The 25,562-nt window shown below is 38.7% G+C and overlaps 2 protein-coding genes across 2 annotated transcripts; both read right to left on the reverse strand.

Moving 5' to 3' along the window:
• Positions 1 to 371: 371 nt before the first annotated feature.
• LOC102304422 (sodium-dependent neutral amino acid transporter B(0)AT1) lies at positions 372 to 6,938 on the reverse strand. The gene is made up of 12 exons (XM_005940898.2): positions 6,709 to 6,938; positions 4,956 to 5,096; positions 4,685 to 4,822; positions 4,419 to 4,600; positions 4,218 to 4,328; positions 4,007 to 4,119; positions 3,652 to 3,780; positions 2,981 to 3,137; positions 2,703 to 2,907; positions 2,457 to 2,616; positions 1,564 to 1,726; positions 372 to 899 (listed from the first exon to the last, which is right to left on the reverse strand). The coding sequence occupies exons 1-12, from the start codon at positions 6,902 to 6,904 to the stop codon at positions 729 to 731; spliced, it is 1,866 nt and encodes a 621-aa protein (XP_005940960.1). The 5' UTR covers positions 6,905 to 6,938; the 3' UTR covers positions 372 to 728.
• A 7,556-nt stretch (positions 6,939 to 14,494) lies between these two features.
• LOC102301886 (sodium-dependent neutral amino acid transporter B(0)AT1) lies at positions 14,495 to 23,346 on the reverse strand. Its single transcript, XM_005940888.2, has 12 exons — positions 23,106 to 23,346; positions 20,448 to 20,588; positions 20,217 to 20,354; positions 19,523 to 19,704; positions 18,266 to 18,376; positions 18,071 to 18,183; positions 17,796 to 17,924; positions 17,033 to 17,189; positions 16,744 to 16,948; positions 16,454 to 16,613; positions 15,977 to 16,139; positions 14,495 to 15,735 (listed from the first exon to the last, which is right to left on the reverse strand). The coding sequence occupies exons 1-12, from the start codon at positions 23,302 to 23,304 to the stop codon at positions 15,559 to 15,561; spliced, it is 1,875 nt and encodes a 624-aa protein (XP_005940950.1). The 5' UTR covers positions 23,305 to 23,346; the 3' UTR covers positions 14,495 to 15,558.
• Positions 23,347 to 25,562: the final 2,216 nt, after the last annotated feature.

Consider the following 25,562-nt stretch of genomic DNA (forward strand, 5'->3'; position numbering starts at 1 on the left):
TTGGATCATAAAGGGGAGTGTCTAATACATAACATGTAGTGGCACATTTAGTCGATGAGCTGGAGGTGCAATTATGATGTGGCGGTAAGATAATAATGTGCTTGATAACAAGTGCAGTTTGCACCTGAAACACCTTAATTATTATATATTAATTAATTTATGTTATGTTTAATTAGTGGATATATCCAAACTGCTTCTCTTTTCCCGGGAGAAGTGACATCACCACCTGTCAAGCATAGACATATTCAAACGTCAGTAAATTTAGTTAATAATTCTCAGTTATAGTTATTAAATCTTGCAGTCATCGGATTCTTTGATGTCCGAGTATTTAAAAATAAGGATCAAGTCTTTTTCAAACATTTGGTGACCATCTTTTATTCCCTTGTCTTCAAATTGATACAGTTCCACACGGCTGGTTTCTGCCACCTGCTGGTATGGATATGCTTCTGCAATGCATTCGGCATCCATCCATCCATCCAGCCATCCATCCATACACCTCTACTGAGCAGTTAAATGAACTAATCCTCCAATAACTCAACAATAATCTAATGGCAAAGCTTACTTAAATATGTATTCACATGTCAAAATATGTTACATTTTATCCCCACCATGACAAAAGTGCACTGATGAAAGAGACATGATGCTTCTGATGCTGACACAGTATTTAAATAACTTTTCCTTTATTAGACAAAATAAAATATTTTTGCCTGACTTGTTTAGGCAATTGTTTATATCTGATTAATGTCTTTCTCTGGCTTCATCTTTTTCTTGCAGCGTACAAAAACCAGCCTGCACAAGGCATAGACAGGCACCACCAGACTGGGAATTCCTGCCAAAACAAAGATGACCACATTGATCCATGAAGGGTAAGGTACTGATGCCAGAGTTGGAAATTCGTCCTGCAAACCATAAAACATCACAATGAGCAAACAAGCCTGTTTTCATTACTGTTTAAACTTCACACAAGCAACTATTGCAAATATATATAAAAATTAAATGAGGGGCCCCTCCCCCACCTGAATCCCTCAGCTAACGTTTTTGTACTACAATAAAAAGCACATTTAAAAAAGCCATGTGCCACCTTGATTGTCATGATATCATTAAAATAGGGGGCTTCCAACTGGTCATCATGAGCTTGTGAACCTCAGTTGGTGCCATAAAGTTTGGCTGGATGGAAATATAATTTGTTTGACTCAACCCTCCAACCCGACACGCCAATTAAACAGCTTGCAGCTCCGTTGATGAAACCAACAGGGCGAGGCTTCCTGAACTTTTTGAACCCAACAGGAGAGTTGAAGGAGTTATTGCAGCTTTGCAATAGCTGTCAACTCCCCGCTTCAATCCATGAAAACAACCTGTAAACCTGTCCTGTTGTCTGACAATGAAAATCTGGAGGTTTTTTTATATTATGCAGGTAAAAATGAAATTTCTTCATTAAATGTGGTAAAATAACATAAAACAAAAACAGCTGATTCTGAGAGATAATGTTGATTTTTTTCTTTTTTTTTTCCTTTTTTTTCAGATTTCACAGATTTTTATAAGAAGTGGTCTTTGTGAACTCACGTAGTCGGGGTCCCAGACTAAATAGGTGAGTTCTTGTTGGGCTTGAGTCACCAGGTAGAAAACTAAAATGACCAGGAGGATGAGAGGGCTGGTGAATCTCAGGGAAATCTGCCAGAAGATGCAAGGCTTCTTTCCAATCATGAACTTGATGTCTTCATTGAACCTGCCACACAAATTCAAATTCAAATTCAACAAGAGGGTTTTAATGAAATTAAACTTGATTTAATTCATGGAATTATAACTTTATTTAAATAAAACAAAAACAAAAATGAAAGAACAAAAAGTAAATAGACTCATATTAAAGTAGAACCAATATAAAGATCAGTAAACAGTAAAGTTAGAACCTGTAGAAGCAATGTGCAAGGTGATTGCTTTAAAGGGACCTCTACAGTCTGCAGTGGTGGATGGACAAAGTTTCAAATGATGAGGTCAGCATGTGTACAAATGATCCCTACTTCTGCTTTTATGAAAAGTTGAGCGAGAAAGGATAACTATCATCTCAGACACACGGCTCTGGCTGTGAGCAAAGAAACTCTGCACACATGTTGTTCAAATGTTATGTTTAGGAGGAGCAGTCAGTCAGAAGGAAGTTGTTTTAAAGGGCATAAAAAGAGGGTGGGGCTGCACCAAAGACAAATATTGGCTGAATGAGAAATGCTTTTAAACAGTGGATTGTGCAAAGCTACAAATAATAAAAGTTGGAGCTGGAAATGAGCATAACATAGGCTCTTAAATATTTAATTGTTGTCCAACTGTGCTAAATGCACCAAATAAAGATTGATGACAGCCTGATTGTACAAGGTTACAGGACATCATGTTCCTGATTTTACAGATGTGTGGCTGCTTTATATAATACAATATTATCTAAAAGTACATAAACTTTGTGCACTAACCTGTCAATGCCATAGATGTAAACAACAGCTATCATCTCAGTCAGGCCAATGGTCAGCAGTGGGATTGATCCAGCAAAGTTATCGAAGAGAGTTAACCAATAAAGGCCTGACTGCTGTGCAAACAGCAGACAGATGATGAAGGATACAAGACACGTTACTCCTGAAAGACATGAAAACAAGGGAGCTTGTGTTAACATTGGGGTTGCAGGCCGACGTGTTGATTGTTTAGTCTTTGAAACAGAATACCTGTCAGTGCCTCTTGGGGCCATTTTTTAGGAAATAAATTCAAGTCTTTCAAAGGGACTACGACTCCTTCGATGTTGCCAAAAAGTGTTGAGAGTCCGAGGCAGAGAAGCATGATAAAAAACAGGACAGACCAGGCTGGGGAACCCGGCATTTTGGTAATGGCCTCAGTGAAGACTATAAAGGCCAGACCTGTTCCCTCCACTCCCTGAACAAACACAATGCAGATTAGAATAAAAATGGGAAATGGGAGTTTGATAGATTTTCATTAAAATAGGCACCTCACTGAGGAGTTTCTGCATGTCACAGGTTTTAATGTCCAGTCCAAAAACAGTATCTGGATTGGAACTGTTCAGATGATGAAGGGCTGCATTGTAGTTGCTGGCAGTGATGCTGTCTTCAGGGAGTTCAAATCCATTTAGTAACATCCTGATGTTTCTAAGAAGACATTACAGTTGAGAATAGTAATTACAGGAGTATACATTAGTTATGCAAATAACCTTTTTTAGATTTTTAACTAAAGATGAAAAAGAAAAACACAAGAAAGTTAATTTAGGAATCTTAAATATTACAAACACCGACAAATCTAGGTTAGAAAAATTAAGCAAATATGGAAGAGCCTTAAAGCTGCATTCTATAAAAAAAAAGCCACCAGATGGCGATAGCTGTGGCACTTTTTTAAATCTTTTTTTTCCAATCAAGATGTCAATGATGAAAATGCTCAACTCTTCATAAACAAGCTGTCCATTTTTCATACATATACATATATACCAGTTAATAATTTTTGTTGTGCTAAAGCTCAAATGTTTGTTTTTTGCAAGAAAAATGAGAATAATTTTTCAAAAGTTCCAAATTTTCAAAAGGTTTTTAAAGTCCTAGTCAGCAAGTTTAGTGCCGTTTACTAAAATGATGTAGCAAACTTTCTCAAAGCCTTAAAATAAGCTTTACTCACTCACTGATACAGGTGTCATATTTGTCAGTGGCCCTGAAGCCAATGACGGTGTAGGTGACTGTGGCAGCATAGATTGAGGTGAGGCCAGTTATAATAGTCAGGATCACCGCATCTTGCATGCAGTTGTTGCTTGGCGAAAGAAAGTAAAAATAGAAGTGAGTCGAATCTTACTGTAACAGTCATGTAGTGATACATTCAGTAAAAGGACTAGATGTTGCAGTCCCTGATAATGCATTGCTTTAAATGGTGAGAGTCTTGAGGGGTGGCTGTTCTGAGGAAAGGCAGCCCAGAAACTGGGGATTAGAGATCTGATCTAGATTATCAGAAAATATAAGCCTTTCTTTATAAGTCTTACTGGACAGGGTTGTAGCTTGAGAAGGAGATCAGGCCTCCCCATGCTAAACTAAAGGCATAAAAGACCTGGGCACCTGCATCCAACCAGGTTGTTGGGTTCATCAGCTCATCCACCTGCAAGGGTGAGATACACAGTGTAATGTGGCTTTGTATTAAGATATTTACACAATGTTACATGATGTATATTTATGATAGAACTTTGAAATACACACATCTGGTGTGAACAGGTACTTCACTCCGTTCATGGCTCCTTTAAGAGTCAGTCCTCTGATCAGGAAGATGGCCAACACTACATAAGGCAGGAGGGCTGTAACGTACACTGCCTGAGGTCATGAAAAGATATTAAAAATTGTCAAATAACAGCAATAAGACTGATTAAGCAATGCTTGTTTTTGAAAAAAAGTTCAGTAAACCTTTCCTGAAGTACTGATCCCCCGTATGTAGCAGATACAGATGACTGTCCAGGCAGCTAACAGACAGATCACTATGGGCCACTGGAGTCCTCCAGAGTCTGTTATTGAGGCAGAGGCATTCAGAGTGACTCTGTAAAAGTAGTAATCCACTGTGGAGCTCTGCTGACACTCGGATATAAAGCCTGAAAATGCATAAAAGTCCACACTTGTGATTAGATATTGGAGACTAACAGATTCTAAGTATGTGCTTGTGTCTTTTCAGCTACCTGTTCGGTTGTCATTGAGAGGACACTGGGTCCAAGGCAGCGGGCCTTGAAAGGAATTAAAGAGATACCACATGATCCAGGCTATTAAGGTGTTGTAGTACAGGCCAATCAATAAAGAGACCAGCATGGAAGCAATACCTGTAGGAAAGGATCATTAACAAACATCACATTTACACAGGACCAAGCTTTCATTAACAACTTTGTGTTCCTGTAGTACCGATAATTCTCCCATTTGTTGCTTGGGTATGTGGTTGTAGAGGCCGTTACTTACCAACACCAGTCAGATAGGGGTTGATGGCCCTCCACACGCCCACACTGCCTTTCCTGAGTCGCTGGCCAATGCCAAACTCCAACAGCAGAAGGGGCAATCCTTCTAGCACCAGCAGGATGACGTAAGGAATCAAAAAGGCACCTCGAACATGTTGATCAGCAGCACAATTAGACAGTCAGAGGTGTTTGCAATACCTCACATACTTAGATACTTAGTAGTGGAATAAGGTTTGGAAGTCAGATGCTATTAAATCTGAGCTGAGCTGGTTTATGCAGGCGATCGTGGTTCAAGAGTTGCAGTTCGTCTTGTAATCGGAAGGTTGCTGGTTCGAGCCCCGGCCCTGACAGTCTTGGTCGTAGTGTCCTTGGGCAAGACACTTCACCCATTGCCTACTGGTGGTGGTCAGAGGGCCCGGTGGAATCAGTGTCCGGCAGCCTCGCCTCTGTCAGTGCGCCCCAGGGTGGCTGTGGCTACAATGTAGCTGCCATCACCAGTGTGTGTGAATGTGTGTGTGAATGGGTGGATGACTGAATGTAGTGTAAAGTGCTTTGGGGTCCTTAGGGACTAGTAAAGCGCTATACAAATACAGGCCATTTACCATTTATCAGCTGTTCCATGTGTGAACATTGATATGTTATACATGTAACGGCTCTAAACGCCCATTCAGAAAATTCCAGATAATTATGAGATCCCATAATCACCTATGAAAAATATATACACAAAGATAGAGATCTCAAAGAGAGTGGGAGCACGGTTCATATTTTCAGCAGTGGTGTAGATTGGTGAGCTGCAACCAGCAGTTTAACAAAAACTGTCAGGGGCTTGCTGGGAGATCAGTGACATTAATACTTGAATTTTTAAAAATGGCTTTTAAATGCCCCCCCCCCCCCTTTTTTTGTTTTTTTTTCTCTTTCTTTGCAGGTTTTTTTTTTTTGCAAGTGAATGTGTTTCTTCGTTACTGAACAATGCTGAGTGTGCATGAATTAGACAGCCACCGACACACATGACTTTTGTACATGTGCAGAAGGGCAATTGTTGTTTAAGCAACAACTCTGTTATCATAGATTAAACTCTTGATTTCTGAGATGGCATTGCCATAGCAAGTACATGACACTGACAGCTTTTGTGGGCTATCAAGCTAAGACTGGTGGAGATCAGTGGTGGAGTCAAAGCTAATATTTTTTTATGTTTTCCATGAATTTAAAAAATTATTATTATTATTGTTTATTTGAAGGAAAAGGTCACAGCTTAAAATAAAGCTCTAATAAAAAATCTTTAATACACTGTATAATTTCTGCTTCAATTAAAACGTAGCTTTAATTTATCAAACATTATGTTTGCTGCCCAATAATGATCCTTGAGAGAAGTAGCCAATTGTATGGTTTTAAATCTAATTCAGGGCCTTTTACCTTCCCAAATTTATCTTGACAACAATTTGTCCCATTCATTAAATTGTTTGTGGCTTATTTCTATTGGCAATGTCTAAAATAAATATCATAATGTAGCTTTGTTGGGATTCAGACACTTACAAATGTCAAGTATTAATTTCCAAAGCTTCCACTAAGTTTCCTTGACACACAGATTTTGTAACTTTTAAAACTATTTTCTAATTCTTTCTAATTCAGGAAAATGTTTAAAAGACTAAAAAAAAGCAACATACCCACAAACCTCTATAACACTGCAATAAAAAATGACAATACTGTAATTGGAGACAGAAATAATGCGATGCTTTACTGTTTTCTTCTGGCCTTACCTCCTCCGTGGGTTTGACACAAGTAAGGGAATCTCCACACATTCCCAATCCCTACACAGAAGCCCACACATGTTAAAATGTACTGAGCTTTGTTATCCCATTTGGGTCTGTCACCATCTTCCTTTTCCATCTTTTCCAGGTCCTCATAGTTTGGGATCCTGAGATCCAGTCCTGGGTTGGGAAGAACCAGTCTCATGGTTGCCCAATAAAACAGAGATGTTACTCTATGGTTCTGGAAAGTCAAAGTGAGGGCTTATTATAAGCATAAGACCGGGTTGAAACAAGTTTATGATCTTTTGCTTTATCTGGTAAGTGCACAGACTGCACATTTGCACTGATAAGCAAATGTGCACTCTGTGTCGGTACTGTATAAGTCACAAATTTTAATCAAACATTAATCATAAACAATGGCATGGTAGCTCTCAATAATCCTCACAGTGCTTGAATCTACTGATCACCTGTAATCCCATTTTGCAACTCAGTCACCCAGGAGAAGTCATATTGTTTCCAGGAGCTGATAAGGGAGTACATGAACTTTGCAGGGAACTTTGATGCAGCCTATTATGCGACGATGATAACTGAGTGCTCACAGTTAATGGTGGAAGATTTCAAAGGGAGTCATGTGTGGTAGGAACAGGCTCTAAACCCAAGCCAGCTATTCAATGAATTAAAATTAGAGTGGAAACTGAGATGAAAACTCCTAGAACCCACCTACTTAGAATCATGCCACCACGTTCAAACACATTAAAAGTAAAAAAACAACAACAAACAAACAAAAAGTAAAAAGTGCATCATCTTTGGATATTCCATGGCCATCTCCAAGGCAATCATACAAATGACCATTAAATGCAGAAGATAACAAGGTGATGCAGTGTCCCCATTGCTGTTTTGCATAGGCCTAAACCCCCTAAGCCAGCCTGCCACTAAGAGTGTATACTGATTCAGGAGTGGAGCGACCATCAGCCGCCTCCTGTACAATGCTGACGTTAAGATGTATGCCAGGAACAAGCAAGACATCAATTTACTGCTCCAACGCAAAAGGCTCTAGAGCGAGGACATATGGATGCCATTTGGGCTGGATAATGTGGCTGAATGTTTTCAAAAGCAGGAGATAGTGGACATAAGGAACAGCTACAAGTACCTGTGTATCCCTCTGGCTGATGTGAGCCAAGATAAAGACCCATGAAGGTCAGCCACAGCCAAACAGCTGTAGAAGGTAATGTGCTGAGACGCCAGCTCAATGATAGGAAGAGTGTGGGTGAGGATTAGTGAGGGTTAGAGACACAATCCAGAATGAAACACAGAGCATCTGCAAATACATCGGGAAGATGACCCCAGAAATCAACTGAAGACAGATGGTGATGAGGAAGCATCATGGAAGACCAAGTCCTTCCTTGAGACATACCATCACTAGATAGAGGAAGTAGCAGATATCTCGAAACCAAAGAGCAGCCAGCAGGACCCAAGCTGCAGGCTGTGCAAAGGTGTCCCTGAGATAGTCCAACATATAGCGGCAGGATGTAAGAGAAAGTTCGACTGAGTAGATGAGAAGCACAACCAAGTGGCTAGGATAGTGTACATGAATGTCTGTGCTGCATGTGGACAAGAAATTCCCCAGTCCTGGTAGGAGAATCAATGAGAAGTATTTCAAAGCAACAGGAACTTGAGTTTTAGCCAGAGAAGCAGCTGCTGGCTGACCAACCACACATAGTAGTGCCTGACAAGAAGCAGGAGACCTCAGATGCGATAAATGAGGCAATCCTGACATATGGCAACGTCAGGAAGAAATAGCACAAGAACATAGAAGTACCAGGGGCTTCTACCCAAGAGTCCTGAGTAATTTTCAGAAAGAAGAGGCATAATCATTCCAACATATTTTTAACCTGAGAAACCTCTAAAAGAAGGACCCTGTGAAGTTCAGTTCACACTCAGTTCTGACCCCCTAATAAAGCAGCCAGCTGTTTTTACAATGTAAACACTGGACTTATTTATTGTACCCCGTAATTATTCCAGGGCTTCCCAAAAGCAGTTTCTTGAGATTGTGCACGGCATAGAGACCGAGCGTTCTCTATTGAGGCTCCGATGCTTTGGAATAATCTTCCTCTCCATATTAGACAAGCTACATCAGTGCCAGCTTTTAACTCTGGGGGCAACTGACATTTTTATTAATTTTATTGCTATGTTTGGTTTTTCCTGTTGTATTACTATATTTATATTTGTACTGTACAGCACTTTGGTCTACCAGGTGTGTTTTTAAAGTGCTATATAAATAAATGATGATAATGATGATGTTTTCTTGTTCTTACAAAATAAACAAACAACTAAAACCTATGCCTCTTTGATACAAAATGGTAAGACGACAGTATGGAAATGGCAACATGAAGACCTAATCACTGGAAGCGTGACTGTCAAGAAACCGTTCTTAAGGAAGTAAAACAAAACAGATTACTCAGGACTTTTGAGCAGAAGCAAAACAGGAAGAAAAGTCTGAGGTATGCCAAATTATACAAGAACTGAAATGAATCAAATTTTCACGTCATATAATTTTCATTATTTATGGAGAAGGTCATTGACAGGTACAACAGTGAGTGTTGACAACCATAAAACACAGTGGAGACTGTCATAGTTTGGAGCTTCATTTTAACCAGTGTTGTTGGGATCTTGTCACAATTACTGGAACTGTAGTATGAACACAGAAAGTACCATCAGATTATGAAACACAGTGCAATACCATCTGGAAAAAGTGCAATTGGCCACGGCTTCATTTTTCAGCATCACATTGACACATCGTGCAGTGTCCCCATTTAAAAAGTCCTTGAAAATGCAGAAGGTTGGCTGTTTTGACGTTCAGCACTCAGGCAAAACTGATCTAACTATCAGCTGATCTCCAATTTGCATGCCTTCATGAGACACATTCACAAAACTTTACCCTCCAGTGTTATTCTACTGTTATTGTTGAGGCATCAGTTTTCACCAAGTCTGCATTTCATTTGAAAGAGATGTGAAACAACCAGTGTTGTAAGTTAAATTATGTTTAGGGTAATGTTCAAACACATTATGGTGGAATTTGCTTTCTCATCTGCATAAGTTCAGTTCATAAATGTTAATTATACTGTCTGCAGTTGATCTTTTATTGTCCTTGATATGATAATATCAAGTTCACTTTCACAAATTTCTATTGGAATGATGATCACAATTTTAATGTAAAACATCAAAAGAAACTGATGATAAGTGGAAAATTAATCTGTCTTATTTTATGCATATATCTTTGTTCAAAACTGGAGAAAGTATAATGTTTCCCCAAAAAAGATAACAACAATTTCTTAGTTTATAAAAAAAAGATTGCTGATTTTTTTTCTATGAAAATAATAATTAGTTCAATTGACATGCTTAGATGACTTTCCCAAAGGCGTAATTGTTCATTTATATCAAAGTCCTTGTATGTATGTAAAAATTTCCTGTACATTTTAAAGTCATAACAATCTACTAAAAATTGATTAGCACTTTATATAGCACACAATTCTTTTGAAATATGTCACCTGGAGTGCAAACCCATACTCACTAAGCACCATTTAAAGCTTCAAAGCTGAACCATGCTGTTTTGGGTACAGTGATTATATAGGCCATTAGTCTGTGGGCAAGTAAATCCTGAGGAAATGTATCTTGCTTTAATCATTATTTTTGTGACTCATTAAAGGAAAAGTTTGTCAGTTATCCAAGTGCCTAAAGAACCTAAAGAACAAGAGACAAAGTTCACCTGCAACATATGTCACATTATACCACTTTTTCTTATTGGTTCATTTTTAATTTTTTTAATTGTTTCTGTTTCAGCTATCAGATAAATAAAACATACATAAACACTTAATATCCTGTATAAATGTAGCTTGAGTTTGGGATTTCTTGCATTTCCTGCCAGGTTCTGTGTCAAATCTTTAAGTTAAGCTAAATTCTAACACTACTAAAAACAAAAAACAAAAATAAAAACATAAAACTTATGAGTGTGTTTGATCTGAATATGTCGATGAAAACATGTTCTAAGATTCCTGTTGTCTCTGATTTACCATTATGGAAATAACTGTAAAGATACTAAAGACCTACTGAATAACTATTGCACTGATGCACTGATGCATCACTTTTATGGCACATGGATACAGTCGGCAATACTAAAGTAATCCTGAAGCAATAATGAATAGTGAGAAGCTGCTATGTATGAAGTTGTAGATCTGTTGCTGCAGGTGTTCTACTAACCCTCCTGTGCACGTGTCCAAACCATCTCAGCATTGCCTCTCTAACTTTGTATCCAAACTGCTTAACTTGAGCTGCCCCTCTAATATACTAATTTCTTACTACACGGGGGAGTAAACAACAACATCACTAAAACTTACTAATAAAACACTGCCCCCTAGTGGACAGATTAAAAACATTTCTTAATCATTACTTCTAAAGAAATAACTACAGCTGGATTACAATTTATGAGTCTAAGGAAGGTGAATTATTCACAAAACACCTTTAACACTTAACTATGGATAGAGCTCTACAAAGTTATATTTTGCTATAACTGTTAGCATGTTTCCCACAAAATAGGAAATAGGTGCAGTGATTTAATACAGCTCAATATACACAAGTCAGTATTGGTATGACTATGTTTATTCGACACAGCCTGAACTCTCTTAGGCAAACTTTTTTGTCCTTCAGAAACAGTCTTCAGAAAGGCTTCTTGAAGAACACTCAAAGCTCCTTTTTGGATGTTGGCAGCATTTTATTTTGTTCTCTGTCAACATGATCCCACACGAGGTCCGGGCTCTGTTGAGGCAAATGCACGACAGAGTTTTCACTGTGTTTCACAGACACTTGCAGACATTTAGTATTGTGCCACAGCCCCCCACTGAGGCCATTATCTGATGAGGCTTCAGTAGATGGATCAATAGAAAAGCCAGACGCATTTCTCAGACTCTGTGTCGTGTGTTTGCTGAATTTTTTCCTAATTTCTTAAGCTGGGAAACACACTGGAAGCAATTTCCTTAACATCTCTATTAGAGAATACCAAACTAACAATCTGGTACAAAAAGAAAGAAAGCACCGGTTTGCTCAGCATGTTGACAGAATTATTTTCATGGTTAAGAAAAAAGACTTCACAAAATATAACTATGTCGAGAGCACTCTTGAGGAGGAAGGTGTACCACTATCAAAGTCTACAATGAAGAGACACCAATTTCATGAATGGAAATACAGCGAGTTTACAACAAGATGCAAAGCACTCAAAAAATATTTATGTGACCTTAAACAGTTCTGAAAAAAAAGAAAAGGAAAAGGTCTTTGAACAGAAAATACCCAGATTAACTTCTATTAGAATGATGGGAAAGGAAAAGCATGGAGAAAGAGATCCGAGGAATACCATATTGTCTGTCAAATATGATGGAGATAATGTACTGTTGTACTGTACAGGATGATACTCTGTCCAGGTTCAACTAAATGTATGAACTTTAATGGGATTAAAGCATGGAACAATACACCGTCAGATAATAATCTGCCATTAAGCTACAACATTAAAAAAAGACCTGTTTTATTTTTTTCTCTGTATAACTTTCTTTTTGAGAATTCCTGTTAAAAGATAGATAACTCCATTGACCCATAACAGGCTCTTACGCTTCATGAAAACACTAACCCCATCAGACAAAGTCTTGCATGGAGATCCAGAATGAGGGCAAATGATTAATCATTTTATATTTCTTCCATTTTTGAATGAATGCACCGAAAGATGTCACCTTCTCACCAAGCTTCTTGCTGATGGTCTCATAGCCCTGTACAGGTCGACAGTCGTGTTCTTCGACAGCGCTACATCACTAAATGTGATGTAGACTACCCGAGGTTATGACAAGCAAGCAAATAAATGCTAGTGGAATAACTGGTGAGGGTAGTGTTAGTGGAAGTATTAAAATCGTGTAATCCGTTTTTTTTATAATGCCATATGATGACAACTTGTTTACATATGTGAGGAAGAAAGTTAAAAATAAATGTAAAAATGAAAGCTCAGTAACCTTTATGGTCAAATCGGCCTTCTTCATACTATAAAACTAACCAATTAGCTTTACACAGCAATAAAATAACAATGTGTTTTCCTTATCTCCATTTCATTTCTATGAATAATAAACTTGTAAGAAAGCTGACGTTGCACCTTTGAAATACAGTATTAACCTTTCTATGCAAAATATTATATAATGTATAGTGTGCAAATTAAACAATTAAATTAAATCCACTAAATGAAAATGTTGAATCAGCAGCATGCTTGAAAAGCAGATGAAATTCCTTTGAGTAAATCCTGACAGTATAATTAGAAAAAGAGCAAATGAGCATGACTTGTGTGGAGACGTTACCAGGAGAGAGCGTCTTCTCTCTACAAAGTACACGGCAACATTGTTCTTAGGTTTGCCGAGTTCATCTGAACAAACCAAAAGCTTGTGGACTTTAGAAAAACCTATGAGGTCATTCTTGAGAATTATTAATATGACATGCTAGCAGGTTCACTGGCAGTCACTTGAACCCAATAATAGATGACACATTAATCTCTTCTTTTAGCTGCTGTTGCAAAGACCAGGAATTATTTTTGGAAAGAATAATGATAAGGAAGTTCGTCGTTCTCATGTTGGTGAAAAAACATTAACATTACTGTGAAATCTATGACGTTCAAGATAACTTCTGTGTACAACATCCTCTCCAAATGTTCATGAGTGGAGATCCAGACATCCAAACCTGGGATAGAAAGTACCCATCTCACAGTGTCCACGAGTGTACGGAAGCACAGAAGTCACATCTACTAGTGAAACTGGGACATTAGTGAGTACAAATAGGAGAACATGGTAATACTGAATATTGCTATACATTTTAACCGGGACACAATTTGTACCTTTGACTTTTGTCTATAACCATTCAGTTTTTCAATGTGATAATTTCACACAAATTTCATTCAAAGCTTACAAAAATGTTTTAAACAGAAGAGACAAAGCCACAGGAATAAAAGCAAAAACATCACCGTTGATTTAATAGGACACATTTGAAGATTAATATAGCAACATAGTATAGAAGACATATAAACAGATCAAATATTAAAACTTGCACAATTATATACAGCAATAGCTCTCCTTAATACGTCAAATGTATGCTAACTGAGGCCTGTAGAGTCTATAGCTCTTGGGTTTGTTGCAGTTTCTCTGTGCACGACGCAGTCAAACCTCAGGATGAATTTGCTTAACAACTGTTGTCTGTTCTACTATTTTCTAGGTGCTTTAGGAAATGAATCTGTCAATTAGTCACTTTTTAAATGAAAATTATTAGCCTATCACCATAAAAGAATATTTGCTTCACAAAGCACTTATAAACATATTTATGTCTTAGCATTAGTTTTAAAAAGCGGTATCTCATATCTTTATTTCAAGGAATGATTTGATCGGGAGCGGTACCACTGCATCCAGACTGTTGGATGACTTCATTAAAAGTAAAGACAGTTCCATAAAAGAAAGGAGAGATAGTACAAAGCAAAGAAAGGCATGTCAATGCATCAAATGTAGATCTTGGAAATTAAACTCATAGCAAAGACCTCCTTGACTCCTGGACAGTGGTTGTTGATCAGTGGTCATGACAATTTACATATTAATGATTAAGGAACTGATTCATTGTTCATTCAGTGAGGTAGTGTCAGTCATTATGCAAATGTACTGTTTATTATGTTGGGGAAACCTGCAGTCAGCTGAGACTGAAGAAGTCACTTGGATGAGTGACGAAATGTTTCTTCCACTGAAAACACTACAGCCAGATGAACAGAATCAACCTTTTGGGGTTTAATTAGCAGTCTTGACAATTGAGCATGCATCAAGGCTGCTGATGATCAGATAATCAAGTGCATTTGATCAGCAGCACTTGGCTACTACATACCCTTTTAATTCCTTGAAGTCTATCTAGTTTTTCTCTGACCTGTGCGATGCTTGTTTCTTATTCACATGACAGTGTAAACACATATACAGATGGGTCAGCTTAAAAAAGCTTCTTAGTGTTGGGCCTTCATAACAGCTTAAGTGCATGCAGACATCAATTTTATAGGTTTCCTCAAATCTACAACAAGGTTAAAAACTATTCTTCTATAACATGGATATGTAATAAGAAGTTACGGGGGTGTAGCTCGAGAATATCCTCAACAAAAGGTCTGGAAAGTAACATATTCAGTATAATTCAATGCAATATATTCTGAAGTAGCCTAATAGTTTTAACCCAACCCTTCTTGCTCTGAAGCAACAGTGCTAATCACCTCACAGCTGTGCTGTCCACTCCAAAATACAATTTATCAAATAAATATCGATTACACAGACTAATGAGATCTATTTACCAAACTATAATTCACTGTCAATGTGTTTTTTTGTTGGCAATGATTATTACCAAACACTTAATAGATTTCGTAATGAACCCGGTATCACAGCAGCAATGCAATAGACACGCTGGTCCACCGTGCAGATGTTGCAGTACCAGCAGGGGGAGATAATATATTTAAGGCCAAGAAGTCGCTAGTGAACAATGAAATGAAGTATGAAGTATACCAGGGTCCTTTATTAGCCAGATTAAGCTAGGTGGCTAATGTGTGTTTACATTTAAATTTGTTAGTAATGTCTGTTCAAATGCGTTCCCATGATTATTTTCATGGTGTCTTGAGATAAAATACCTCCCTCTGCCATTATTGCAAATTACTGCACGTGTGTCCATTTCACTCTTGCAAAGAGTGACACCATGGACCAACATGCCTATTACACGTTTTGGCGTGATGCTGGATGCAGGACGCGCTGTTAAATAATCCTGAATTGTGCTTTATTCTCTGATGTATTCATTTATAGTCTGGATGACATTTTTTTTCTTGTAGCAAACAAAGATCAGTTGACATAATGCGTACATAGGCACTACCAGGCTGGGGACTCCTGCTAAGAGGAAGATAACAGCATAGATCCATGAGGGGTAGGGTATTGATGTCAAAGCTGGAAATGTCTCCTGTAAAAGAACAATGAAAAAAAATCCAACAACCTATTATGAGTTTATGCAATAACTTTTCAAACTGGTAAGCTATGTGACTGCTGCCAATTTGCTTATTGTCTTTTGACTTTACTTATGATGATAAATATAAACATTTGGGATGCCATATAATTGCATCAGTGAACATTAAGATACAAAGCAAAACAAAGAGGAGGTGCTTAAGTTGATTCAGTAACTAGGATGGTGGTTGCAAACTTACAGAATTTATGTCCCAGACTAGATAGTTGAGCTGCTTTTGGGTTTGAGTCACCAGGTAGAAAACCAAAATAACCAGGACAATCAGAGGACTGATAAATCGCCACGTAATCTGCCAGAAAATAGAAGGCTTTTGCCCAACCATGAACTTTATGTCCTCGTTGAACCTGCCAAACAAGAAAATTTCAGTTAGCTTCACATCATGTTATACAAAAAATTACCACTTTTTGATGCTGCTTTTCCAAACGGACAAAGAATCTTAATGTCTAAGTTCAGGTATTTCCCTTAATACCTGAACTGTTTGTTTTAGCTTGATATGTGCTGAAATGCCTGCACCAAGCTAACCCCGTTGTTCTTTGTGCTTTGCAGAAAGCTGAGCTACCTTATGCAGCTTAATAGTAGTGAAATGTAAAGCTACTCTTCCCGACACTTTACTTGAGTTTCCAAATATGCAGCTGAAATTAATGGAAGCACTACTAACCTGTCAATGCCATAGATGTAAACAACAGCTATCATCTCGAACAATCCAATGGTCAGCAGTGGAACAGATCCAGCAAAGTTATCAAAGAGAGTTAACCAATAAATTCCTGATGGTTGTGCAAACAGGAGGCAGATGATGAAGGATACAAAACATGTTGCTCCTAAAAAATAAGAACAATGGATCTTATGTTAAAAATCCAGCAAGAAACTCTAAAAATGTTCAGTTTAAATGTAAAATTCTGAGGAATGCATCAAATGTAGATAAAATAAAATAAAATAAAGCTAAGTTACCAGTCAATATTTCATGGGGCCATTTTTTGGGAAATAAATTCAAGTCTTTCAAAGGGACTACGACTCCTTCGATGTTGCCAAAAAGTGTTGAGAGTCCGAGGCAGAGAAGCATGATAAAAAACAGGACAGACCAGGCTGGGGAACCCGGCATTTTGGTAATGGCCTCAGTGAAGACTATAAAGGCCAGACCTGTTCCCTCCACTCCCTGAACAAATGCAATGCAGATTAGAATATAAAATAATAATAATAATATCATGGGAACTTAATAGATTTTCATTAAAATAGGCACCTCACTGAGGAGTTTCTGCATGTCACAAGTTTTAATGTCCAGTCCAAAAACAGTATCTGGATTGGAGCTGTTCAGATGATGAAGGGCTGCATTGTAGTTGCTGGCAGTGATGCTGTCTTCAGGGAGTTCAAATCCATTTAGTAACATCCTGATGTTTCTGATGAGAAATTACATCAGATTAGTAATTCGGGGTTACTATTATCTACTTAAAGGATATGCTTACATATGTTTATAATGGCAATGCACAAATGCAGGTGTTCATCAGGTATTCTTACCATCCCCACAATTGAGTTAAGCGTGTTAGCATTTTCTAGTCACATTAAACACATATTTTGCCGTAGCTTGATGTGAATATATAAGGTTGTTGTGGTGCTGTGTGCTGACTGACAAACCAGCTGGTGTCATGTCTACTGGCAGACTGCTTGCAATGATGACGATCTCATTAGACTGACTTTAAAACCTTTGTACCTATAACTGAACACTGTGAAGTCAACAAAGAGGATAAAAACCTTTACAACCTTAACTCAATGTTTTGCAGAAAAGAAGCTAATAGTTCTGTTGTGCTAAAGCCAGAATGTTTGTTTTTTACAAGACTTGGGAGAAAATTTTTCAAAAGATGCAAATTACATTTGCTGAAAGCATGGTGTTAAGGGGTAGAGGTACCTGGACATCACAGGGTTTTTAAATTCCTGGTCATTAAGTTTAGTGCCTTTTACCAAAAAGTAGTAAACTTTTTCAAAGCCTTAAAATAAGCTTTACTCACTCGTTGATACAGGTGTCATATTTCTCAGTGGCCCTGAAGCCAATGATGGAGTAGGTCACTGTGGCTGCATAGACTGAGGTGAGGCCAGTTACCACAGACAGGATCACAGAGTCTTGCACACAGTTGTTGCTTTGGAAATTAAATGTGCAAAAAGAACAAGGAAACAACAGCCTGACTTTGGCTTTTGGAACATTTTTCAATGACTTATTTTGCCTATTTTTTTTTTAAAGAAATTAAATTAAAGTGAACAAAATGCTAAAAGTGCAGTTCCTTACTGAACAGGGTTGTAGCTTGAGAAGGAAATCAGCCCTCCCCACGCTAAGCCAAAAGCATAAAAGACCTGTGCACCTGCATCCAACCAAGTAGTTGGATTCATCAGCTCTTCTACCTGCAAGAGGGAGACACACACTGACATGTATTTCTGACCTTTAAATTCATACTTTAAAAAAAAATCAAGATTTGAAACATACATCTGGTGTGAAGAGGAACTTTATTCCACTCAGGGCACCTTTAAGAGTCAGTCCTCGGATCAGGAAGATGGCCAGCACTATGTATGGCAAGATGGCTGTGATGTAGACTGCCTGAGGACATTAGAAATGAGAGTGGAACAACTTGTGGGATGGAAATGTAGCTATAACAATTAGCATACAAAATTTCATAATTTACAATGCTTTTTCTTTCTTTTTTTTGTGGAAACCTATTCTGGTACTTAGCTTAATCCTATCAATGCATCCATCATATTAAATGTCTTTTTAAAATTCCAGATTTTAAAAATACATTAGATTAATCAGCTTTGTGGTGGAAGTCTTCCACTTTGGTGGTCTAAGAATCTCGTCACTGCTTTTTGCCGATGATGTGGCCCTGTTGCCTTCATCAGGTGAAGACCTCCAGCTTACTCTAGAGCAGTTCACAGCTGAATGTGAAGCAGCAGGAATGAGAATCAGCACTTTGAAATGAGAGGCCACGGATTTCAGCTGGAAAAGTGAGCAGTGCCCACTCTAAGTCAGGGACGAATTACTGCACCAGGTGGAGGAAGTTAAGTATCTCGGGGTCTTGTTCACGAGTGAGGGGAGCGAGAGATTAACAAATGGCTCTGACGGTCTGTAGTGATGTGGACGCTGCACCGGACTGTTGTGGTGAAGAGAAAGCTGAGTGTAAAAGCGAAGCTGACGATTTACTGGTCGATCTACATCCCCTACCCTCACCTAAGGTCACGAGCTCTGGGTAATGACGGAAAGAATGAGATTGTGGGTACAAGCTGGAGACATGAGCTTTCCCCAAAGGGTGACTGGTCTCTCTCCCTTAGTGATAATGTGAGGAGCTCAGTCATTTGAGACGGGCACAGAGTAGAGCCGCCACTCCTCCACATCGAAAGGAGCCAGTTGAGGAGGTTTGGGCATCTGACTAGGATGCCTCCAGGGGCCACCTGGGTGAGGTTTCCTGGCATTTCTTTCCGGACCCCGGCCCTTGGGCAGACCCAAGACATGTTGGAAAGGTTACATCTCTCAGCTGGACCAGAATTGTGTTGCACTTCCCCAGATAAGGAGGAGATGCCTAAGGAGATGGAGAGCTGGGCTTTTCTGCTCAGGGTACTGTCCCTACGACCAGGCCCCAGAGAAGCAGAAGAAAACTGATGGATGGATGGAGGGATGGATACTCACGTTAATGAATAAAATAGGAACATTGGCAGAGTAAAGAGTGATCATTTTATTTAAGGTTCTACAAACCTTGCCTGAAGTACTGATCCCTCGTATGCAGCAGATACAAACAACTGTCCAGGCAGCTAACAGACATATTATAATGGGCCACTGGAGTCCTCCAGAGTCTGCTATTGAGTTAGAAGCATTCAGAGTGACTCTGTAAAAGTAGTAGTCCACCGTGGAGCTCTGCTGGCATTCTGGTATGAATCCTAAAGTGGGGGGAAAAAAACACTCTTAAACATAGCAAAACGTTCTCACTCCCAAAGCGTAACATTTTACGCTAGGTGGCAAATCGCCAACATATTACGTTTTCGGCTACCCACCACGTTCCTAAATGACGGCCTCAGAAAAAATGAGGAAATATGAGAACCGTATGGACTCAATCTACACACGTTCACTCTTTTTCTTCAAATCGCTTAGAAACACGCTATTTAACATCATTACACTGCTGGTTAAGGTCAGGAAAAAGGTTATGGTCAGGGCTAGGGATAAAGTTAGGTTTAGGGCTGGAACGTCTATTACCGCGGGAGCGTCATTGCACTGGATTTCAGCCATAACCCGCCGCGTACCATAAGAACGCCGAAGGTCTCCTTTCGCGTTCCTCAGGAACGCCGCGGGACGTGACAAAACGTCGGCATGTTACGCCTCGGGAGTGAGAACGGGCTGAGCAAAACAGATGCTATGATTTGTGTGTGGGGAATGCAAATCAGTGTATAAATACCTGTCCTGTTTTCATTGAGAGGACAATTAGTCCAAGGCAATGGGTCTTGAAAGGAATTGAAGAAATACCACATGATCCAGGCAATTAAGGTGTTGTAGTACAGGGCAACCATAAAGGACACTAACATGGAGCCAATACCTGAGGGACAGCATTAATCATCTATCATCGCAATCACTAAAAACCATACACTAGGGTATTTTTGGGTTTTTTTGCAGGGACCATTTTACTTACCAACACCTGTCAGATATGGGCTGATGGCCCGCCACACTCCCACACTGCCTTTTCTAAGGCGCTGCCCAATAGCAAACTCTAGCAGTAAGAGAGGCATTCCTTCTAGCACCAGCAGAATTAGGTAAGGAATCAAAAATGCACCTGCAAATATATTTAAGTAGGTTAGAGATTGTTAACAGGTGAAAGTAACACACAACTGTTTTCAAGCACAGAATTCTGGGGAACAACTAATGCCATGACAGACATACACGACTGTGGGTGTAAGTCATGCACATGAATGTTTTATTCTCAAATCAGTGCTTTATTAACTGAATTAGCCTGTGCTATATGAATAAATCTAAACTGCCTCTAACCATTCACGCGAACAAACAACGGCCAGATTCTCTTAGAAAATTTAAATACCACCACTAATACTGTTACTACTACTAATCGTCTTATTAAAATTACTTATCATTGCTGGATGTCATCATTTAAAGTCTAATTTCTTTGCTTTTTTTTCTTAAACACAGTGGGTTTCTCATTTCGGTCTAACCGACCACGAGATGTTTTCTTGTTTTTCTTGTAGTCTATTAGTGTTTTAACATATCGGGTTTGATGTCCAATCCTTTTCTTACTTGAGCCACAGTGATCATCTCAGGAAAAATTATATTCAGAACTTTAATTTTTTCAGCCAGAGGCTCTTTTTTTTTCCTTTTACATTTTTGAGGCTTTCATCACTCCAATGGAAAGCTGTGCTTCCTCTTTGAACTTAATAGTTTCAGTTTCTGCTTTCTTGGCATGGTGATGCAGGATCCTCCCTTGCTACATCATCACCACTTTCTTTGCTTCACCTAGAGGCAAGTGTGTCTATTTAATGGAAAAAATCGGATTTGGTTCAGAATGATTCAGATTCAATTTACGCATGATGGTAAGAACAAAACAGACTGCTTTGCGCATTTCATAAATCTGATGGTAATTTTGTCATATTAGACATATCAGTAAAAGAGGGCCGTTGTACGCTGGGCAGAAATAAAACCCAAAGTGCAGATGTCTGGCCATTAACACAGCATATGAGCCCAAAGACCTCATACAGTGGTGGAGGAATAATGATTTGTTGATGAACAGTACCTGAAAGTCACGTCCTGAATAAATAGAAAACAGATCCAGCAAGAACTTGACACAGGACCCCAGAGATACGTCTAACCCTTCAGTTTATCCATGTACATGAAGGCTAAGTATTCCAAATTACACAAGAAGTGGACTGATAATCAGATTGTGTGGGTTTATTTTTGTTGTTTGAACAAGGCTCTGAGTTTGTTAAATGAAGTGTTTTCTGTTAGTCTACAGTTTAATGCTTTATGTTTTTGACAAGTGTCTGCTTGTCTGATTCTGTCTGATAACGCGACAACACGATGAAGTGTGTAGGAACTTAAAAATGTTCAAAATTCGACATATTTATGATAATTTAAAACATCCATCCATCCATCTTCATCCGCTTTGTCCGGGGCCGGGTCGCGGGGGCAGCAGCCTAAGCAAAGAGGCCCAGACCTCCCTCTCCCCAGCCACCTCCTCCAGCTTATCCGGGGGAATACCAAGGCGTTCCCAGGCCAGCCGAGAGATATAATCTCTCCAGCGTGTCCTGGGTCTGCCCCGGGGCCTCCTCCCGGTGGGACATGCCTGGAACACCTCACCCAGGAGGCGCCCAGGGGGCATCCTTGTCAGATGCCCGAACCACCTCAGCTGGCTCCTTTCGATGTGGAGCAGCAGCTGCTCTACTCTGAGCCCCTCCCGGATGGCCGAACTTCTCACCCTATCTCTAAGGGAGAGGCCAGCCACCCTTCGGAGGAAGCTCATTTCTGCCGCTTGTATCCGCGATCTCGTTCTTTCGGTCACTACCCACAGCTCGTGGCCATAGGTGAGGGTAGGGACGTAGATCGAATTTAAAACATCTTCTAATAAAAGTTATTAATAGCAGTTAGCCATTTGCAACTGTGTGGCCCTAAAAGTTAGATATGCTCTTATGTACAAATACGATGGGCGACGTTTATCACTATGGTTAGTCATAGATGTGTTTGGCTATATTTAGCACTTTTTTTTGTAGGCTAAAAATAAGATTTCGTGTCAGTGCAACCTGAAAGGTCACATTGCTGTTTTGTATTAATCAGTATACACCATCACTATTGCACAGAAAGGACACTCGTTGCTATAGCTCATGATACTGTGCTTGAGTTAACGATTTAAAAAGAATGATTAAATTACAAAATAAATGCATATTTTAAAAATATTTGAGTGCAATAAGGTAACTGCATAAAAGTCAACACCTCTCATTACATAATTAAGATTGTGTTTAAACTTAACCAGCTGGACTCAGGGGACATCTTGGTGTATAATCATTAATGCAGCTTGACCGCAAACCTAAGGGCATTCTCTTGTATTAATGAATTGGTGACAATTTAACTCCATTTAAGTGTTGGTACAAAGGTCAAGTGATTTTGTTGCAGTTAAAGTTTTAATTATTTAAAGAAAAGCATATTAATATTATTAATAATAATAATTCTTATATTAATATTAAAATTACTTCCTGTATACCACAAACACACATTTTTTAAAATCAGTAAATCACTAAATTGTCTGATTATTAACCAGATATGTTATCTTGCCCTTTCTGTCTTAGCTTACCTCCTCCATGACTCTGACATAAGTAAGGGAATCTCCAAACATTACCCAGACCGATACAGAACCCCACACAGGTTAGTATATACTGAGCTTTGTTGTCCCACTTGGGTCTGTCTGCAGCCTCCTGTTTTTCCATCCTCTCCAGATCTTCATGCCTGGGGATTCTGAGATCCAGTCCTGGGTTAGGAAGTACCAGTCTCATGGTGTCCACTGTGTACTGAAGCGCACGTTGTGTCTACTTCTAGTGAAGCGTTTGTCAGGGGGGAGTGCATGTGTGTGCGCCCCCATAGGCTTGTCGGGTAATCATGAAACGATTTATGACCTTTACTTTATCTGCAGTGTTGGGCAGATTAACCAGACACAGGCACACTCTGTACTTTCTCCTTCATTTATAGCCGTTGAGTTTCTTAGTTTTATTAAAAATTAGTTAACAGTCTACATGAACATTTAAAAGAACAGAAATAGGAGCAAAACCCATTTCTCTTGTTGCTATGGTCAGAACTCTTTTTTATTTTAAGCATCAGTTTTATTTTCATCACTTTTTGTAGCACATTTCTTCTCACTGAAACACTAAATCATTGCTTGAACCACAATCTAAACTGAACCACAAAGATTTTTAACTGACTATAACTGTTTTTTAATATCTATAGCTTATATTGATTGGCATTGGGTTTTACCCATATCACAATTATGGGCAATCAGCAAAACACACAAACACACAAAAAGCTGCAGTCTTTAAATTTGTGTTGTGTGTATTTAATCATTTTAGACTTTAGTACTGTGCTTAATCTCCTTTATCAGATGTTTTCTTTTGCTAACATAAGATAAACAGAATAATCTTATAATAAAATAATAATAATAATCTTACTATAATAAGGATAGCATATGTATGTATATATGTCTGAACAAAATGTTAGACAGATATCGTGAAACGCATAGTAATTATTAACATTTATGTTTTTAAATGAGCGTCTATTATAAATCCAATTTCTTTGCTTTTCTTGTATATTAAGTTCATTTCATCATCCCTACAAATGTTACGTTTTCCCTTTGTGTTTGTATCATGTGCCATAATAAGCATTCATCTCCCGTGCAGAACTGAGACTGAAGACAAATTTGTATCCGGGGTTAAATTTTGTTTGAGTGAGCACTAATTAGTCACAACTAAGGAAATGAGGGCCACTGTGGTTTGGGCAGACAAGACCAAAGGGGAGATGACTGAACATAATGCAACCAAACCAAACACAGCACATCAACAAAAACCAGGGATCGGCAACCTTTCTGATGATGAGTGCCATCTAAAATTTCCTCAGAAGTCAATGTGCCATATGATTGCATTAGCAATAAATTTAATAACGCTCTATATTAACAGTTACACACTATATAGAACCACTTTATAGAATTATATTTGTTCGCAGATGTTGGCAGCTATCAGCGAATAGTTATCAGCTGTTTTGAAACAAAAAAAGACTTTTTATCCATAACAAGAACTCCATAACAGCAAATGAGCTGTACGACAGAAAATGCAATGCTATTTATGGTCTCCTCACAACAATGATAAGAAAAATAAACTGGGCCAATATGGCATGTTTGTTAATACAGAGATACACATGTTAATGTGATCTCTGGTCTCCCACTCAGAGACACAGGTCTCCGAGTGTCCAGCATTCAGTTCAGACGGCTACCCATAGACACTCTTCATGTGAGAGAAAAATAGCCAAATACTGCCAATAAGGCCTCTGCAATGTTCTGAAGACAGTTAAACTTGTCAGGTAGTGATGTCCAGCAGGTGAAAATGCAAGCACCATGAACACGCACAGCCGTGGATTCCAGCTGCGTTCGTAGTTCTGCAAACTTTGACCCCCACAGAGAAGGGCAGGGCGATATGGCCAAAAATATTTATCACGATGTACATTTGAAAATTTGCGATAACGATATAACTGACGATATAATTGACACGAAACAAAATACAACTCCAAAACTTTATTAGTGGAAAAAAAACCCATCAATTTCTTTTTGTTTAAACAAGCAGCTGTTTATTTTAATGTGCATTACAGCCACACAAAATTGAACAGTGGTTATCCTGTTATATACATGGTTATCCATAACCATGTATATCCACAAAACTTACGAGGTGCTTTGCAACAAAAGTGCAGTGTGCAAAATCAATAAGTCAAATAATATTATTGCACAAACTCTTGAGTAAAAACAAAACAAACAAAAACATAGATAAATTATGCTACATTTTCTACATTTCAAGTTTTAAGATTCTTTGGCAGAAACACTAACATGTTCACAGATGCGGGCTTAAGGGAGGACCTTTGACAAGTTACATCATTTCCACCTGTGCTGAACAACCTTTGAGATGCAGAGCTAGTTGCTGGAATGCAGAGGTATTCCCTAGCTAATCTGCTGATGTGGGGAAAGTTTACTGTGTGAACTTTCCACCACGAAAGAGGA

The sequence above is a fragment of the Haplochromis burtoni genome, unplaced genomic scaffold (assembly GCF_018398535.1).
Source record: "Haplochromis burtoni strain Fernald_Lab_line unplaced genomic scaffold, NCSU_Asbu1 Contig_297, whole genome shotgun sequence".
NCBI classification, from domain to species: Eukaryota; Metazoa; Chordata; class Actinopteri; order Cichliformes; family Cichlidae; genus Haplochromis; species Haplochromis burtoni.

Excerpts from the sequence above, each read along its gene's own strand:
- LOC102304422 (XM_005940898.2), bottom strand. The coding sequence starts at position 6,904 with ATGAGACTGGTTCTTCCCAACCCAGGACTGGATCTCAGGATCCCAAAC. Across the intron at positions 3,138-3,651 it reads TATGACACCTGTATCAGTGA|AAACATCAGGATGTTACTAA; the intron begins GTGAGTAAAGCT and ends ATGTCTTCTTAG. Across the intron at positions 2,617-2,702 it reads GCCCCAAGAGGCACTGACAG|GAGTAACGTGTCTTGTATCC; the intron begins GTATTCTGTTTC and ends CATGTCTTTCAG.
- LOC102301886 (XM_005940888.2), bottom strand. The coding sequence starts at position 23,304 with ATGAGACTGGTACTTCCTAACCCAGGACTGGATCTCAGAATCCCCAGG. Across the intron at positions 19,705-20,216 it reads TCTCAATGAAAACAGGACAG|GATTCATACCAGAATGCCAG; the intron begins GTATTTATACAC and ends CCCCCACTTTAG. Across the intron at positions 18,184-18,265 it reads AGTTCCTCTTCACACCAGAT|GTAGAAGAGCTGATGAATCC; the intron begins GTATGTTTCAAA and ends TCCCTCTTGCAG.